Below are 19,961 nucleotides of genomic sequence, written 5' to 3'. Positions count from 1 at the left end.
AAAATGAGAGAGGAGATCTGGGAACCAACCTTTGAGGTAAGCAAAAATATTGGGTCTTAAAATTGACATAGATATTTGGTTGCTTTTTATTTTCTAGACTTTTTCAGAGGTGGAGTACAAACTGAATGGTGCTATTTAGTTTGCAGAGTTTACAAGCTCCTCACATCACCAACAGAACTTGCAAGCTCTTTGAACAAGCCAGTGAACACTTACCGAGGTGGGGGCACAGAGCCACTCGTTTGAAGGCATGCTTGTATATTTGAAGACATTTTCCACTGCACATGTTCAGTATTCAATTTTCAAATGACTGCTTAAATCAAATCCAAAGCCAGTTTGTTTTCAATTGAAAAAAGTAGCGACTTACAACAAAAAAAAAGTGAGGTTAGAATTTTTTGGGTTTTTTTTTTTTTTTTTTACAATGGAAAAAGTGTAATTTTTTTTCCTGTCATTACTCAGACTAGGGAAGGAATTTTTCCTCAGACTTTCCAAGTAAAAATTGAACATCCAAATGAAATATGGAAAGTTTGTCTCAAAATTGAATATTTTGACCATTCAGCATGTCAGTTTTGTGTGTTTATATCTCAAACTGTTTTGCAGCCTGATATTGCTCAGGATCGAGCAATGACAATAGTCCACTAACAGGAATGCTATAATAAAGCACAGAAGCACTTTCCATCTGCAAAGTGCTTCAGTTATTAACCGTCTAAGCCTCACAGCACTCTTACGCGGTAGGCAAGTAGTATTGTTCCCATTGTACATATGGGGAAACTGAGATGGAGAGATTAAGTAACCCACTCAAGGCTTTAGGATGAATCATCAGAGCGAAGGTTAGAATTTGTGAGATGATGATGATGATGGTGTGCAGTCACCAGGTTGTATTGTGTCCCTCTCTTGAATATTTTGCTAGGAGAAAACGAACGTATTGAGCAATAAATCAGGATTCCCCATCACGCTTAGTGTTGTATTAGGCAATGTTTATAGCAAAATGAATTATTTGATTCCCGCAACAATCTAATGTTGATAAATCCAAAGTAACGCACATTGGAAAACATAATCCCAACTATACATATAAAATGATGGGGTCTAAATTAGCTGTTACCACTCAAGAAAGAGATCTTGGAGTCATTGTGGATAGTTCTCTAAAAACATCCACTCAATGTGCAGCAGCAGTCAAAAAAGCGAACAGAATGTTGAGAATCATTAAGAAAGGGATAGATGTTAGGACAGAAAATATCATGTTGCTCCTATATAAATCCATGGTACGCCCACATCTTGAATATTGCATGCAGATGTGGTCGCCCCATCTCAAAAAAGAATTTGGAATTTGAAAAGGTTCAGAAAAGGGCAATAAAAATGATTAGGGGTATGGAACAGCTTCTGTAGGAGGAGAGATTAATAAGACTGGGACTTTTCAGCTTGGAAAAGAGATGACTAAGGAATGACATGATTGAGGTCTATAAAATCATGACTGGTGTGGAGAAAGTAAATAAGGAAGTGTTATTTATTCCTTCTCATAACACAAGAACTAGGGGTCACCCAATGAAATTAATAGGCAGCAGGTTTAAAACAAACAAAAGGAAGTCTTTTTTTCACACAATGCACAGTCGGTCTGTGGAACTCTGCCAGAGGATGTTGTGAAGGCCAAGACTATTCAAAACAGAACTAGATAAATTCATGGAGGATAGATTCATCAATGGCTATTAGCCAGGATGGGCAGGGATGGTGTCCCTAGCCTCTGTTTGCCAGAAGCTGGGAATGGGCGACAGGATGAATCACTTGATGAATCACTTGATGAATCACTTGATGATTACCTGTTCTGTTCATTCCCTCTGGGGCACCTGGCACTGGCCACTGTCGGAAGACAGGATACTGGGCTAGATGGACCTCTGGTCTGACCCAGTATGGCCGCTCTTATGTTCTTGATGCTGATGGATCAGAAAGGTAACAAGTTACAAGGCTTTTCATATTGTACCAACAGTACCACCTTCTTGCAAACAAACCTGTTTGTGCCGCTGGTTTTATTAGCTGCATTTAAATTTCTTTCTCTGTATTTGGTCCTACTCACATGTTCATCATTTGAGGCTTGTAATGCTCTTCTGTGGCTTCACTTGTAGCCTGTATTAGGAGCTTATGGCACATATTTGAGCTAGCATCTGTGGATAATTGAAGGAATAAGCTGTTAGGCATGTTCCAGGCCTGTGTGACAAGAAGGCAGAAGTCTGTTTCACCACCATCGCCACCACTGAGGAGTTTGTGGTTTGACATCAATAGCATGGCTGCAGAGAGAACTAGATTGCTTTCACAGATGATCAGGTATGTTTTGTATTTGCCCAGTCCACTTTCTGCTGCTGTCTTTATATCCACTTGTTCTTTGAGTGATGGTCCCTATGTGCATGAGTGGCGGGTGGAGCCCCACTTCGGGGAGGCTAGCCCCCGGCTCCGCCCCTTCTCCCCACGCACACGCCCCCAGTGCCGGAGCACCGAGGCCCCCTCCCCCCTGCAGCTGGAGCCCTGAGACCCCCTGTGCCTCTCCCGTTAGTTAGCTTAGTTCTCTGTGCCTCAGGGAGTTTCTCCCTGTGGATAGAGACTATTGCAAGAGGGACTATGCTAGGAGCTGTCTCCTGCCCTGTTCCTTCTCTGTCAGTGACAAACACTAGTTCTGCCTTTATTGTCACCAATTGCAGTGTCTGCCAGTCTTTCTCTCCCTGAACTTGTGAAGGACGAGAACTCCACTTGCAGAAGCACCTCATGGAGCAGGCTATGAGGCCCCATTTGGATCCAGTCTGGGGTAACCCCCCCTGTACTGTGTCCTCAGACCGCGATCAGCACCCCTCTGGAGTAAAGGCCAAAACACTTAATCCTAAGAAACCCTTTCATGAGAGTAGAGGATATGACCACAGGCATAAATACAGATCCCCATCCAGAACTGCCTCTAAGACAAAGGATCCCTCCTCATCTCAGTCCAAGTTGGGTAAGTTCTCGCATATGGGCCCTGAGGAGTTAGGTTTGCATAAACTTCCTTTTCAAGAGGGTAAGGCATGAAGGAAGAAGGATCCTGTGGTACCAGCTCTGTCCCACAAACCAAAAGATCAGTACCCACCGGTCCCATTTGGGAGTTCCAAACTGGATCCCCTTTGACAGTTCTGACACACTCCTTGTGGGATCCTCCAAATACTAGACCATTTGACAGCCCAGATCTGCTGTCCCCTCCTCAAGAGGATCGTCAGGAAGGACCGAAAACTTTACTTCATCAGAGGATATTTTGGCTTTCTCCAACCCAAAGTTTCCTCTTGGGCCTGGTCCTCCTTGGAGACATCACTACTCCTGAAGAAACCACCTTGAGGAGAAGGGGATCCTCACCTATTGCATCCACAACTTGGAGCATCCTCTCACCGGTATTGATTGTACCACCAATAGAGTGGGAGTCTATTTCATTGAGCCAATATGATGCTTCAGATGTGTATACCTTTTCTCCCTCTGAAGGAAAACAAACCCAGACAGAACGCGTGGAAAGTATTGGAACCATCCAGCTCCTTTGGGATACGGCTACCCTGACATAGAGTGCACATGTTCAATGGCAGTTCAATCTGTTCTCAACCAAAGCAGGAAGGAGTCTACTAGGTGAAGCATTTCTGGAAGTGTTTCTCCTCTTGTTATCCCGAGAATCCGCTGGGAATCCTGTTAATACCTACTAGCCCTTAAGACATTAAGCTTCTCTGGGACCACCTTGCAGCAATCAGCCCCTTTCATTTTCCAGTTGATGACCAGACTATCTTTACTCATCCTGCGACGACTAGATTTCTGAAGGGACTACTTAGAACTTTCCCAACAGTGGTGAAATCCACACCACAAAGGGATCTCAGTCTCATCCTTTGTTCTCACCAAAACTCCCTTCTAACCATTAGCCACCTATTCTATATCTCATTTCTCAATAAAAGTCACCTTCCTAATCGCTATCACATCAGCCAGGGCCACTCGTGGCCGATCTGCCCCATACCATTTCTCATAAAGAGAAGGTTTCTATTTGTCTCGACTCAAAATTCATCCCTATAGTAATTTCAGAGTTTCACATGAATCAAACCATCCACTTACTGGTATTTTTTCTGAAACCTCATGCCTTTGATCAGGAGAGAAGGGTTCACTTTCTAGATGTTTGATGGGCTCTGGCATTTTACCTACAAAGCAACTAGGAAAATACCTAGACTTTTTATCACTCTAGCAGAACGATCAAGAGGTCAAGCTCTATCTGCACAGAGACTTTCAGTGGATCTCGGGTTGCATCATCCTTTTGTTATCAACTAGCTCAAATTCCCGCCCTCACCCCTATCCCAGAAGGGGTGAGATCCCATTCCATCAGAGAGCAAGCAACCCCTGCAGCATATCTGTGAGATGTACCCTTACTAGATAGATGTAAGGTGGCTACCTGGAGCTCCATACATATTTTTACAAAAAATTACGCTTTGGTTGCAACCATATCCTGTTCGACTACTACTTACAGATCTCCCATGTGTTGAATGCACATAAAGACCATCACTTGAATAAGAAATGGAGGTTACTTACCTGCAACTGGAGTTTCTTCGAGATGTGTGGTCCCTCTCTGTATTCCATTACCCGCCCTCTGTCCCCGCTATTCCACATCATGACGAGAATTGTAGTAAGAAAAGGAACTGGAATGGCATCCGTCTGCACTGCCCTTTGTATCCTCAGATCAGAGCATGAGGAGAACTGTGTGTGAGCAGACCAATGCACGCTGCTTACTAAAAAGACTCAGGTGCACGCATGTGTGGAATACACAGGGACCTCACATCTCGAAGATCCTCCAGTTACAGGTAAATAACTTCAATTTACTCAGTAGATCTTCCTCTTTCTCTCTGTTAATGTGTGGTCAGAGGCAATCAGAACAGTTTCTGATTCTTATGCATGTTGCTAACCTATGCATTTAAATCAGCATAGAAGATATAATTCTATTGCAGTAGACAACTAGAGGTCCCGGTCTGGGACCAGGATCCCATTGTGGTCCAGTGTACCTATATAATAAAAAGATAGCCCCTGCCTCAAAGAGCTAAACTTGTGAGAAGTTTCAGTTGGAGCAGAAAATGGGGGCTGTAGGGAGGAGATGACACTGAACACCTCTAGTAAAGATTTAGTAGCAGGTGATGTAGTAAGGTTTATTGCTCAGATTTTGCTTATACTTGGGCTTGACAGAACTCAATTTCTTTTTTGTAACTTTGATGGATAATATCAATGTTTATTTTTAAGCATTTTTTCAGTTTTTATTTATTTTAAATTTTCACAGCTATGGGAAATTATGCGGGAGACACAATTATTTAATGACAGTAGACATTGAGAAAAGCTTTATACATTGTTAAAATACATTGTCAATATAACATCAAAATATACAAAATAAATATCTTTAAATCCACAAATCATACATGTTTTTACTACTCATTTGCCAGTCAGTTTGTAAGAAGTCTAATTCAAAGATCTAAATCCCTGGATTTTGACTCTAGTAAGTTCTCATGCAGCATTTTTCTTTCTTTTCCTATCTGTAAATTTCTGTTATTGCTGGAAATACTTTTTCATTGGTTTGTGTGTGTACAGTGATATTGATGTTTGTTAACATTTACAGATAAAAAGCTAATGCTTCCAAGGCTACTCTTACTACAGTATCTGCTGTAACTGGGAAAATATATGAACAAAATACATTTTTCAATGGAGAATTCTTGTTTTATTGTGTCTGTTTACCACTTTAGTAATGCACCTCCCCCCCCATCATTAGTGGGAATTAACAAGATTCTTCCATTGGCCTTTATATTTACCTTTTTAGGAGTCTGTGTACATGTATTTTAAGCAGTGTAATCCCCATGTTGTTCTGGCAAAAAAACATGCACACCAGGAGGATTGTTTAATATGTTTGTATATTTACTTTGTAATTGTAGCTCATTGAAACAAAAAGGAAAAAAAACCTAACGCTTTGCAATTTTGCTAAGCAGCTGTAATACAAAAGTTAAATCCCTTCAGTATTCAGACATTTACAATCAATCTTTTGTTGCTGCCTCAAACATTTTAAGGTTTTATTTTCCTCATAAACTAAGCTGAACTACTGAATAAACTTTGTAATGTCTTTTAAAATGTGAATACTGGGCCTAATGGATGGTTAATGTTCATGCACTTAGTATCACTTGCAATCATTTGTGTTTGCCAGCAGCTTTCAAAATGCGGAATCTGATGTGAAGGATGGACCTTTTTAAGGCCTTGGTCTGGAACTGACGTTGTATTGGCAATGAGCAGTTTGTAATTAAGTATGGTTCAGTAACCTGAGACATTATCTCTTAATGATGCTTGAAGGCCCAAAAGAGGGTAAACAGGCTGAATATCAGAATGTGGTTAAGGCTTTGCTCACCACATCTCCTCCCGCTGTGAGAGGTTATGCAAGGAAAGTCAGGTTCTTCAAATTATCCCAGTTCAACAACTCTGGGCTGAGCAGGCACCGCAGGGTTCTGATAACTTCAGTAGCATGCTGTGCTGAGGCTGCTTATGGTGTTTGCATAGCGGGGCCATAACAGAGTACCTCCTGCAGGCAGCATCCGGGGAGGGAAAAACTCCCTGCAGGGAGACTAGGAGAGGGGGAAATACAACCTTTCCAGTGGAAACCTCTGAAGAGAGAGTATGAGGGGGTAGCTGTGCATGAAAGCTTATGCTCCAATACATCTGTTAGCCTTAAAGGTGCCACAGGACCCTCTGTTGCTTTTTATGAAGAGAGACTAATTTCTGTGTGGATTGAAAGGTGCTCTTTGGGATGCTGTTGTATTTTCTTTCAGTGGGAGAATAGAACCCTCTGCTTTAGCCACTTTCTTTAAGGAGAGAATAGAACGGCGTCCAGTGTTGCACTTTGGAGGGGCTCGGATGTAAAATGGAGACATCCCATATTAACCCTGTGTCTGCCGTGCACAGGAGGGTTCCACAAGGAGCTTTCCCAGCTACTGGACAGAGGAATAAAACTGCACTACTCCATCTCATTTTTGCAAGTACCAGTTTTCTTTAGCAGCTGTCCCCATTCCTTAGCATGTTAGTGATGCCAGTGATTGTCTGTTAATTCCTGTTCAAGTTAGTATATGCGCTTTGGGAAATTGCTCTTAAAGGTCTAGTCTCCTTAATCTGTGTGTGTGGCTCCCATTAACTTTAATAATAGTTTCATATGCAGGTGGAGAATAGTATAGCATGTGTATGTATCTGTTAAATGGAGGAGGTCACATTTTAGCTTTCCTCATGTAGGAACAGATGTTTGTTACTAAATTGTTACTTTCGAACCCTCTTTCAAGAGGCTTTTCCAAGTCAATTCCATTAGGGCTTTTCACATGCTCCAGAGAATCCCTTTTAAAATCCTACAAGAAAGAGCTGAGAGCAGTTTGCTTTTAAGGCTTCTGCATTAATAGGAACTATTAGTGTTGTTTAGTTTATGGATATACTGGTTAGAGCTTTAAGTGATAGGTCACAATTCAATGTGTAGCAGCGGGAGAGAATTGTTGTTTGACTTCCGTAGCTTTTATATTTTTCCTGACTCTGCTGAATCCATTTAGAGCACAGAGAACAGATTTCTCCCCCCCCCCCCTTTAAACAAACTATTGAAAGGTTTTGTGACGCTTTGGTTTTTTAATTTTCTCACATTAAGCCACCTGTGAAATAATTGCACTGGATTTCTGCTCTTGAAATGTCACCAGTTTTAGCTGTATATATTGGTCTGGAGAAATCTGCTTGTCCGGTTAAATCTGAAATACCTAGTCATAGGTGTTACTGCTCAAACTGGAAAGCATATTGCACTATCTGTAGTTGGTATGAATTATAGATCCTAATACTAAGGCCTTGTCTGCATTACAAAATGAAGTCAATCTAAGTCAACGTACAGCCGCTGCAGCAATTACTGCGGTGGTTCATGTCCACGCTACACCTCCTCTGTTGGTGATGCGTGTCCTCACCAGGAGCACTTCCACCAACTTAACTGTGTGGGGCATTGACAGCCAGAGGCCCCTTCACAACCGCCAGGGGCTGACAGCTTGGGCTATAAGCCCTGTGGTGGCTGGGTTCTAGCTGTGAGTCCCGAGGTGGGGTAGACAGCCAACAGGTGATGTAAGTAACACAGTGGCAACACCAGCGGTGGGCAAACTACGGCCCGCAGGCCACATCTGGCTTGCCAGCCCATTTAATCTGGCCCTCGAGCTCCCACTGGGGAGCGGGGTTGGGGACTGCTCCGTGCGTGCGTGCAGCGGCTCTGCGCGGCTCCTGGAAGCAGCAGCATGTCCTCCCTCCGGCACCTATGTGTAGGAACAGCCAGGGGGCTCGGCATACTGCCCCTGCCCCAAGCGCTGCCCCCACAGCTCCCATTGGCCAGGAACTGTGGTCAATGGGAGCTGCAGGGTCGGCGCTTGTGGAGGGGCAGCGTGCAGAGCCTCCTGGCCTTGCCTCCATGTAGGAGCCGGAGGGGGGACATGCCGCTGCTTCCGGGAGCTGCTTGTGGTAAGCGCCGCCTAGAGCCTGCATCCCATAGCCCCTCCCGTGCCCCAACCCACTGCTCCAGCTCTGATCCCCCTCCCTCCATCCAAACCCATCAGTCCCAACCTTGAGCACCCTCCTATACCCCAAGCCCCTCATCCCCAGCCCCATCCCAGAGCCCACACCCCCAGCCAGAGCCCTCATCCCCTCCTGCACCCCAACCCCAATTTTGTGAGCATTCATGGCCCGCCATACAATTTCCATACCCAGATGTGGCCCTCGGGCCAAAAAGTTTGTCCACCCATAGTCTACGCAGACACTGTGTTGCCTTAACTACGCTGACCTAAGCGGTACGCCTCTCATGGAGGTGAAGTTATTAGTAAGGCTTCGATTTTATCACTGAGGCTGCGGAAGTCATGGAAACCATGACTTCCGAAGACCTCAGTGAATTTAGCCCACAGGTGGCTCGGAGCTGCAGGGTCCCAGGGCAGCCAGGAGCTGCAGGGTACCCCTGCCACCCAAGGCAGTGGGGCCTCCAAGCTCTGAGGTGGTGGGGGTACCCCACACCTCCTGGCTGCCACAGGCTGTGGGGGACCCCCGCAGCACCCAACTGCTGCATGCGGCGGGGGGAGGCCTCCTAGTAGCTGACAGTGAGGGGGACCCTGCAGCTCCCTGGCTGGCCCCTGCAGCTTCCAGCCTCTGGTGGTGGGGGACCCCACAGCTCAGAGCTGAGGGGGATCCTGGAGCTCTGAGCCCCTATGGGTGGTGGGGGCCCCCAGAGCTCCCAGCCAGGCTCCTGCAGATGCCTAGCAGCTCCCCATTTTGTGATGGATATTTTTCATAAAAGTTGGACAGGTCACGGGCTTCCGTGCATTTTTCTTTATTGCCCGTGACTTTTACTAAAAATAACCGTGAAAAATATCTTAGCCTTAGTTATTAAGTCAGTGTAGTGGGCAACTTACATCGGCGGGAGCAACGTTGTAGTATAGACACCGACAGATCGACGTAAGGCAGCTTACGTCAACCTAACTCATAAGTAAAAAAGGATGCTTAACTCTGGAGTGGGCTGAAGATTTTATCTCCTTACAAATCACTGTGGAATGGTCAGCAAGTCAGTTGCATTTAACCCAGTAATTGTGCACATAGATAGCTTCAACAGATGAGGTACCTCCTCGTAAATTATTCCATTGCAACCATTGGTCTCTTCCAATTTTGGGCCTAATACTGCCATCCTTCTTCCCATGAGTAGTCCCACTGAGTAAAATTTTCAAAAGTGATTAAGTTCTATTGCTTTGCAATGGAACTTAGGCTTCAGTTACTTAGGCTTCTATTGGATAATTTTACCTATTGACTATTGGCTACAGGATCCGGCCTCATATTAACTTATCCTAAAGATGCCCTTTATAGTTTGGTTGCCTGGTTAACAACGGTTCACTTTCTTATCGACTTTGCAGCAGAGGTGAAATGACATGAAAAAAGCTTGGAGGGGTCTAGAGTGAGAATGCAGTAGACTTGTGCCCCCTCACTGCAGCTGGGGAAATTGTGAGGGAATGTATCCCCTGCAGCGACTGCATCTATGCTTTGCAGCCCTGTAGCTGAGAATTGGAACAGTTTGTGGTCTATGGCAACCCACAGAGGTGTTGCTTTGTTGCAATGAAATACTCTGGTAAAACTATACAAAGGTGTTAGTTTTCCAACTTTCCTATCTTAGGTGTTAGGTAAATATTACATCAGCTAGAGTGTAAAGCATGTGTCATTTATGCTAGATTAGACAAATCTGGAGAGTACAGTAACTCCTCACTTAACGTTGTAGTTATGTTCCTGAAAAATGCAACTTTAAGTGAAACGATGTTAAACTAATCCAATTTTCCCATAAGATTTAATGTAAATGCGGGGGGTTAGGTTCCAAGGAAATTTTTTGGGGGAAGACAAAAGGCATTATATACTGTACAGTACTGTACTGTGGTGGGGAGGTGCCCCTGGCTTACCCCTGGGGCTCAGGGCTGGGGGTGCAGTGTCTGGGAGGGAGTTAGGGTGCGGGAGGACGCTCAGGGTGGGGGTGCGGGAGGAGGCTCAGGGCTGGGGCAGGCAGGAGGTGCAGAACACTTACCGTTTGCTCGCTCCCTCCCTCCCTCCCTCCCAGAAAGTCCTAAGCGCCACCAAACAGCTGTGGGAAGTGTTGAGAGAGAGGGAAGAAGGGAGAGGGAGGAGGCAGAGAAGAGGAACTTGTGCAGTGCTTCCTTGTAAAGTCAGCCAAACGACGTTATAAGGGTGCATTGCACAACTTTAAATGAGTATGTTCCCTAATGGAGCAGCGACGTAACTTCGAAACAACATTAAGCGGGAGGACGTTAAATGAGGAGTTACTGTATACTGAAGGGAGCAATTTTGTATTAGTGTGATGAGGGAGGAAGATGATTTAATGGGTCCTCTCTCAATTCTATTCTCTGCAATAGACGGTAAAACCCACAATTTTTCTCTGTCATTTTCTTCCCCTAGCCTTCTTTTCCACAGTAGATCATATTGTCAATGCCTGTCCTTGACGTTCAGGTTTCTTCAGACTGCACCAAATGTTGACATTGGTCCAGCGTGGACTGTAGAGCACAGGTATCTAGGAGACTGCCAGTGCTAGTTTGGAAATATGCTGTGGTTTGATTGGAAGGCAATTTGCATCAGCGAGGGTTTGTATGGGGGCGGGGGTTAAAAATTGAAATGATATATGATAAATTGGAAGTTGTCTTGCTAGTATGTACATACATGTGTGGCATGACCATGTTCTGTTACTTCGGCTGAACTATTTAATCATTTTATATGGAAGTCCAATACAGTAGTTCACTGTACAGTTACTGACTTGCTGCATCCTGATTTGTTTACAGATCTGTTGCATATGCTGACCAACTAGACACCCATTTATCTGTTTTTATTACATATGGGTACTTTACTTATTAAAGTTTTTTTCTGATTTTTCTTTGACCTAAAGACTGCCTTCAGATATACATGTGGAGCTCTCCATGACTTCTGTGTACGTATCTGAGGGAAGAATTTGGCATTTCATTTTTATCAGAATAAATGCTCAGCCATTTAGCAACCCAGCTGGCATGCAGTTTGGTAATAATGTAAGAGCTGTGCTGTAGCAGGATTGCTTAATAATTTTAAAGTATCCCCATTAAAAACTTGATTTTAGTACAGGCATGTGCACATACTGAACAAATATACAGTGTCTGCTCCTGCAGTCCTTCTTGTAGACAAAACTTTCACTTACTTAAATACAACTGTTTGCCCAGGCAAAGACTGTAGAATTGGCAGATATGCTCTATGTGTGTGAGTACCACACACACACTTTGTACTTTCAGCTTTTCATTCTCAGTCTAATTTTAGCCCTGGGATAAAGCTGGAAGTTGAAGTTGTGAGCGCAGCTTTTTCTATTAGCACTTTCCCAAAATATTCCTTTGGCTGCATACATATTTGCTTATTATCGCCTTTTCTCTTTTCCCTTTATACCTTACAGCTTCTGACATGAAGAAAGATATAGAGACCTTAATAGCAGAGGAAAGAGCAGAGATCATCGCCAAGTATGAAAAGGTACCGACCTCATTTTTCCTCCATTAATCTGCTTACCAGGCATGGGACTCCTGGTAGCTAAGCTATCTGGGGAAAGCAGGAACGTGTCATACAGGGCGTGATGTCTTCATTCAGACCTCATGCCAGTAACAAACTACACAAACACAACCTTTTTTTCTGCCTGCAGAACTTTTTAAGGGTACAGGTGACGTGACAGTATGTATTTAGTCGTCCGTGATGGGTTTTCGGCAGATAGGCTCAGGCAGGGGCCTATGTCAGGTATACAAATACAGGTTCTGCCTATTCTACCTGAACAAGGTCAAAATATTTGGCCTATGGTAAGTACTCAGGCTATGGAACCAAAGTGGAGAGCTTTCATCACCAGTCCATTTTTCCCTTTCACTCTGGGCTCCCAGTTTTTTCTCATTCAGACCTCATCATTTGGCACATGCCACAAATCCTGTGACCAAGAAAGTGACCGTCTCAGCACAGAGAGTGAATGGTCTTGAAGACTGAATTAAAACTAATATATTCCTCTTGCCTTCTGTATCACCTTACAGACAGGAATGGAATAAGCCCCATACCACCCCAAAGATGGTCTTCCTAGTTCAGGGTTGACACATAGCAGCAAGACAGTATGGAGGGAAGTCTGCATGGGTGAGGCCTGTGCCTCATCAAATCTGTAGACTGAGTGGATTTTAATCACCAGGGCTCTCAGTCCAGTACCAGCTTCTGAGTGCTCAGGACAAACATGTGCACATGCTGATGGCCACACACTTGTGTTTCCTCCAGTCATGACTCTTGTGTCTCCTTTTGCTTTGTAGGGAAGGCAGGAAGGAGCTCATATTGACCCATGGGAAGATGCTGACTTCACCCTGTATAAAGTCACAGACAGATTTGGATTTCTGCAGTAAGTTGCTCGTTTCTTCTCCCAGACACCCTTCAATGAAATAGATGTGGTGCCGTCATACACTCCGTGCAGGAGGATGTCCTGTAACAGCTCCAGCAACCTCAGTGCAGGCTGCTGTATGAATTTATTTGATCAAACCCAAATGTCTAGAAAGGAATGGCAGTGTATCTTCTTCGACATCCAAGCGTGTGGAAACCTTCTGATGTCGAAATGTCTTATTTAGACATTTTTGATCAATAGTAAACTTTTCAACATTCCCAGCTTGAAACATTTTGGCTTATTGAACCAAGTCGAAACATTCAGGTTATTTCAATGCAGTACTGTATTTGTCTAAGGTGGCGCAGTGCATCATGGGAACTGTAGTTCAGGAGCCTCATGTGCCAGTTCTCTATGGGCTGGGATCCCCAGTTGCACTGAATCTCCCAGGATGTGGTCATGGGACGCCCATGATGCACTGCAGCAGTTCCACCAGAGGAGAGAGCAGTGGATCATGAGAGACGTATTCCAGCTAGGGAGCCCCCCCTCGTAGAAGAGAATGGGAGCATGAGGCACCTGAACTACAACTCCCATGAGGCACCATGACCGCTCAGGCAGATGTAGTGCAATGACAAACTGACTTGAAATGAAAAGTTTCAATTTGGTTTGACAACCAAAAGCTTTGAATTGTCGACCTGACCTGAAACTAAATACTTTGTTTCTATTTTCCCAACAGAAAATCAGAATTTTTACAAAATCAAAAGTTTCCTGGGGAAACTGTATTTTTCTGTTGAAAAACCATTGACAGAAAATTGCTGGTCAGCTCTACTAAGCAGTCTCTTTAAAACAGCTCTAAGGTTTGCGTGATTGATTGTCCTCTGATAGACCATCTCTATAAGGCCACTAATTTTTCCTTGGTCCCTCAGGTGTGGTCAATTTAAGACTGCTTGTTTGCATTGTACTGTATATTGTGATCCATACCCCTGTTGCTTGTCGATTCAATCCAATCCTTAATCTTTCAGTGAGCATGAACTGCCATCCCGCAGTGCAGTGGAAGAGAAGGTAAGAGCTGTCAGATCACACCTTGCAAAATATGGTGCTAACTGGGAAGGTGCTTAGGTCTGCCTTTTAAACAGCAAATACAGACTTTGCAGCATGGCCCACTAATCAGATTTTCTCCAAAAATATAAAAACCAACATCTCTTAAGCTGATGCTCTGAAGTTAATGGAGCGGCACCTTAGCACAAAGTTACAGGAAGTCAGTACTCAGTGAGGAGTAGTTTCATAATGCTGTGGTACAGGTGTGAGCTCAGTAGGAGAGCCTAGATGGCACCTGAGAAGGCAGTGGAACTCTCAAAACTGCAGCTGAGCTTGGAGTAGGGAGGGGGAAAGCTGCGGAATTTCTTTAGTCCTGTGCAGCAGTTCTGACATGGGGAGGAGTGGAAGGTAGGAAAATGCCATGAAGTTGCAGGATAGATCTTCACGAGAAGCAGTGTGAGAGCATAAAACAGAAGTGATCTATTCACAACAGGCCTGATCAGACCTTCCAGTTAATGGTTCCACTTTTTTTCTTTCAAATCTTGTTTCCTTTCCCTTTCAGTTTCATTATTATTAGAGCTTTTTATTTCATTGGTCCAGACTTTGGATAATTTATTTGTCTTGCTCCAGTGAAATCATAAAACTTTATTTAAGACTTATAGGCAGGAAAGAGGTTGATAGTCAGCCCCTGCTGGGAGAGTGGTCTCATCTCTTGTACCACTTGCTCTCTATAAGCATGGTGGCAGAGATCAACAGGCTGCAGCTTAAAGTCAGATGGGCATCCAGATGCATTAGTGACTCTGAAAATCTCAGCCTAAATGCTTGATCCTCACTGGATGAAAAATGGAAAAGTCTTTGGGTATTCTGCTCCCCGTTCATGTCTCCTTAAAGTTTTTCTGTGTTTCTGTTCCTCCTGTGATGAGTGCTAAACCACCTAGCTAATTGTTAGTTGCATATCTGCAGGCATGGCTAGTTACTCTGTGTAGATGAAATGAGTGCTGCAGTGGGGGAGGTCAGGATCAGCTTCCACAAGGAAGTGTTGGGAACCCACTAGGGTGACCAGATTACAAGCCTAAAATATCGGGACGGGGGCGGAGCCAAAAAAGGGGGCGGGGCCATAAAATTTAAGGGGCCTGGGGCATTAGCAGGCCCCGCGCGCTGCCCTCCCCGCGGAGCCTCCCACCCCCTGGCCCGCCACGGACATATGCGGGGCAGCGCGGAGCGGGCAGGAGCCGGGTGGGTGGCAGGGGCCGAATCCCCGCTGCTGCCAGGGAGCCCCGCGCCTCTCCCTCCCGCTCGCGGCTGTGGCTCCCTCCCGACGCGACGCGCCCCCCCGCTGCCCTGGGCACATGCGGCGCGCGTCCCCCGCGCCTAGTCTCCCTCCCGCCGGGAAGGAGCAGCTGGATGTGCGCCGCATGTGCGCGGGGCAAGCCGGGGGGGGGGGGGGGGGGCGCGTCCGGCCAGGAAGGAGCCGCGGCCGTGAGCGGGACGGAGAGGCGCGGGGCTCCCCAGCAGCAGCGGGGATTCAGCCCGCGCCACCCACCCACCCCCCGCCCGCTCCGCGCTGCCCCGGCCCGGACCCACCGCGCTGCCCCGCGGGCTGCAGGGCTGGAGCAGCCTCCAGGCTGCACTCCCGGCCCCGGGTGAGGCAGCCCGCGGGAAAAGAAGCCCTCTGGCGCGGCGGGGGGGCTCACAGCTGAGCCCGCCGTCTCCCTCCCTTGCCAGGCCCCCTTTGCCTGCCCGGTGCCCGGGTGCTGGAGCTGACTTACCAGCTCCAGGATCCAGGCACCGCCGCCGCCAGTCCCTCCCTCCAGGCTTGCACCGCCATGCTGCAAGCCTGGGAGGGAGGAGGAATGCTGGGGAAGAGGCGGGGCCAGGGCGGGGATTTGAGGAGGGAGCGAAGGGGGCGGAGCCGGAGCGGAAGGGAAAATTTCTTCTTTGTCCCGCGTCCCGACCAAACATCGGTCGGGACGCGGGACAAAGAAGCAAATATCGGGACAGTCCCGATAAAATCGGGACGTCTGGTCACCCTAGAACCCACGTTTAGAAACACTTAGGAGGGCTCGACTGATATGCAGTATTTCTAAACATCTGATTCAGCTGAGACTAGATGCTAGATCCCATTCCGTCACTTTAGGAGGGGCTAGATTGCTCCAGCTCACTGCAGGAGACCTATTCAGTTAGACGATATTTGTCTACAAGTTCAAAAGCCCCAAATAAAAAAAATAGATGAATACACTTTTTATTTTGAGATCACAAAGCTTAAAGGTTCTAAGTGGCGTCCTCTTATCAACTACACTGCCACTGGAAATAAACTAAAGTTCACCTCAAAACAAAAATCCCTATAACATGCTTGGATTGCGAATTATAAGGGGTGACCTAGCTCAGCTGGTAAAGTTGCAGCCGTTTGACCTCAAGGGAGCTGATTTGATTCTGTGTTGTGGTATCATGACTGTCTAGTTTTGAGATCAGGACTCTGACTGGGTTTAATTCCCCTGTAGTATACTTCCAGATAGACACAACACAGGGTAATATGTGGCTGGATGAACTCCTAAGTATCTGTTACCTATCAAGGAAGTTCTCCTATGAAAGAATTGTCTGTGTATTGTGCTGATTTTTTTTTCACTACTGTGTGTAGAAATTGTCTATCCCTGTAAGTACTTTTCCCTCAGTTATGTCCTCTGTCGCAGATACAAAAGGGTAGGGTGGGGGGTGAATGTGAAATGTCGTCATCATCCTCATTCAGTTTAACCCTATGATGAGTTTTGTGCTTTCACAAGGAACATTTCTCTGTTTGTTTTGAAATGACACTTTTAGCAAAAGCTGCAGGAGATTGAACGAGTGGACAAATGGCTGAAGATGCTGAAGAAATGGGGCAAATACAGAAATAGTGACAAGGTGAGGAGATAAAAACAAACACTTGTAGTACTATAGGGAGAGAGATGGTGATATCGTTCCCTTTGTGCTTGTCATTTTTTACAAAGGTTTATAAAGAAACCGGAAACCCTTGAAAAATGCCTTATTTATTCTGCCTTTTAAAGTTTAATAGTGTGTTGGCTGAATAGAAGTGCTTACTGTTGTGACATACAGGGCCAAACTTTAAGAGGGCCTCCTAAACTCTGCCTGCAATTTTGGCACTTGTGCCCATTTGTGCAAGCAAAAAAACAACAACCATGCTTGTGAGCCTGGCTGGGCACTGCATGCATATGCGCAGCTTCCTGTCCAGGCACAACTTAGGAGGCCCCTTGAAAATGTGGGTAAGAGCCTAGATTTCTAGGCCAGTTTCCTTGACAGATAAATATGGGGGATATTTTTATTTGTCTAGGATTTACCTGTATACTATGTATCCTGATGCTGATTTGATTGTCTGAACCCATTTGGCTGCTAACTGAGGCTATTGTGTGAACATCACCAATATGCCAAAATACAGGATTTAAAATAAACTCTGTGCAGAACAGCAATGAAAAACCTAGTTATTTTAAGAGGTCATCTAAAAATCACAGCGTGAATCCAAACACATTTACTTAGCTTCTAGACTGTAGATGGAATAGGAGGGAAGCATGAAACCAAAACTGCACTGGTGAGAGTACTCTGAGAGGATGTGGGCATACCTTGGGTAAGAATTCAAAAACCCAAGGTCCTTTGTGCTCAGTGGGGATCTTAAATATCCCATAACTTTTCTCATACAAGTAGGAGTTTTCCCAGATGTCTTTGCAAAAATACTCTCTGCTGCTCCTTTTCACTCCCCCTACTGTTGTACTGCTCTCTAATTCAAAAATGGTTGCATTTCATTGGTGGTGTGTGTATGTGATGTGTAAAGCACTTCTGGAATCTTTGTGTCATTAGTATTATACCTCACACAAATATTTACTAAAAGAAATGCATGTATTCTAACTGAATTCTCAAATGAAAAAAGGAAAAACCTGTCACCACATCGCTATCTCCGTCTGTGTGAATGGTGGTGGGTGTTCTCACTGGCAGCTGTCATTTTGCAGCTGCTTCCTAGCAGGAAGTCCAGACTGTTGACATGTCTGTTCTATTCTTCCTGCTTGTGTGTAATTCTAGTTGGTGTCAACATAACATTACTTAACACAGGGCAGAGAGTCTACATTTTGGGGACAAGATTGGGAGCCAGGACTCCTGGGTTCTGTAGTTTAGCTATGCTTCTGAATTATTGAGAATTTGGACGAGTCATTTAACCCTCTGTGCTTCCATTTCCCAATCTGTCAGTATTTGTACACCTGTAGACTTGGTCCTGCCTCAGCACAGGAGGCTGGACTAGATGACCTCTTGAGGCCCCTTCCCACCCTACATTTCTATGATTCTGTGATCGCCTGGAAAGCTTCATTGATGTTTCTAACGTGCTTTGAGATCTTCAGATGAAAAGTGTTTAGAAATAGAAATAGACAAAGCATATTGCTTTGTCTGTTGTTTTAAAAAAATGTAAAATATAACAGCACTTACGTTTTAATTCTCTAGCATTTCCCAGACAGTAGTAGGATGAGATGGCACAATGCCAGTGAAGAGGTGGGCAGGCATGTAGTCCACAGATCTCAACCTTAATTAGCAGAGGTTAGGCAACACCCTTGTTTAGGACCTAACAGGGAATGCCAAGATAAAGTATTTTTATAGTTACTTTGTGAACATAGTTGATTCCCAGCACCAGTCTCGCTTCCTACTTGTCTAGACTTGGTAGTATAAAAATGATATATTTTTTCTATTTCTGCAGTGGAAGATACAAAAAATTACACAACCGTTCACTCTTGAGTGACCTCATTCAATAGAAACGTGCAGAATCTATATTTTTATAGTCTTCGTAGAGACTCCTAGTAGGGACTTGAATCCAGTTGCAGGATCTAAATAGATGGGGAACTGTGGGACAATAATGACCTTGACATTACCAAGCATCAGAACAGAGTCACGTGATTCCACATTCAACATGATTTTAAGAGGAGCTGTAGTTCTAGAGCAATCAGTAGTGAAGATGCTTAAACATTCTCAATTTTATTGAAGAAACAAAACAGATTTTTCAAACTTTACATTGATGCCAATCTGGGTATGAAAGGGGCAGGGACATACTTTGTTTGAATTTTATAGCCCTTCTGTGTTCAATTCAATGTTATTTTAGTCATTCTCTATCACTCGGTAACCTCAGTAGGGAAAAATATGGGAGCCCTCCAATGGCCATAATAATCCCTCTAACTTAAAAAATCAGTCCTAAGTGGTTGGTAGCTTATTGGATAAAGTGTCCTCTATTCTAGAAGGATTGAACCAGGTCCTTCAGCTCTTAGTTCTTCTTAATGCAAACCTTACTGACCTAAACGGAAGTTTTGCCTGTGTAAAGACTGCAATGCTTGGTTTAGAGCAGCGGTTTTCAACCAGGGGTCCGTGAGCTGATTTCAGGGGATCCACAAAGCAGGGCCAGCATTAGATTGCCTGGGGCCTGGGGCAGAAACCTGAAGCCCCCAGCCCTGGCACCCTGCGGGGCCCTGGAGTTTTTATAGCCTGTTGGTGGGGTCTCAGAAAGGAAAGGTTGAGTACCCCTGGATTGGAGTTCACATCTGTACTTGTAAATTGAAATTAATTAACCCATTAATTAATTAACCTATCAATACAGTTTTAAATTAATTCTTATAGTGAATCTAAAGTTGAAGGGGGAAAGAGCTGATGCAATATACTTCTGCCTACATTTACAAAAGTGACTAGTGATTTTGATGCCCAATTTGAGACACCTTAATGGGGCCTGATTTTCAAATGCTGAGCACCTTTGGATAATCCGGGCTCTTTCTGCAGTTAAAGGTGGGCACCCACAATTATAAATGTGCTAATATAGGCCTTTACATGTAAATAAAAATCCAAATGAGAAAAAATGCTATATTTTAAAATAACAGCCTGGCTGGAAAAAGGTTAGCAACTTAAATGGTCAAGTTAAAGGAAACCTGGGGCATAATACAAGGGGGTCACTTGGTTAAATTAAATTAAACAA

The 19,961-nt window shown here is 44.8% G+C and overlaps 1 protein-coding gene across 7 annotated transcripts in view; it reads left to right on the top strand.

Annotated features, from left to right (window-relative positions):
• The window catches only part of LOC101938488 (USP6 N-terminal-like protein), a 175,228-nt gene that overhangs the window by 108,080 nt on the left and 47,187 nt on the right, over positions 1-19,961 (top strand). For 5 of the 7 annotated variants that reach the window (XR_010600465.1, XR_010600466.1, XM_065591960.1 and 2 more), the window contains 4 exons: positions 11,999-12,072; positions 12,876-12,961; positions 13,960-13,999; positions 16,793-16,873. Coding sequence is in view for 5 of the 7 variants with exons in the window: in XM_065591960.1 (XP_065448032.1) it covers positions 11,999-12,072; positions 12,876-12,961; positions 13,960-13,999; positions 16,793-16,873 (281 nt within the window). In the remaining 2 variants the exon portion in view is untranslated. Of the gene's footprint in view, positions 1-115; positions 218-11,470; positions 11,513-11,998; positions 12,073-12,875; positions 12,962-13,959; positions 14,000-16,792; positions 16,874-19,961 lie in introns of those variants that run through there. The other 2 variants (XM_065591958.1, XM_065591959.1) reach the window with 2 other exon arrangements.

The sequence above is a fragment of the Chrysemys picta genome, chromosome 4, assembly GCF_011386835.1.
Source record: "Chrysemys picta bellii isolate R12L10 chromosome 4, ASM1138683v2, whole genome shotgun sequence".
NCBI lineage: Eukaryota > Metazoa > Chordata > Testudines > Emydidae > Chrysemys > Chrysemys picta.
Note: the sequence above shows the minus strand (reverse complement) of the source record. Positions and strands in the feature narration are given on the sequence as shown.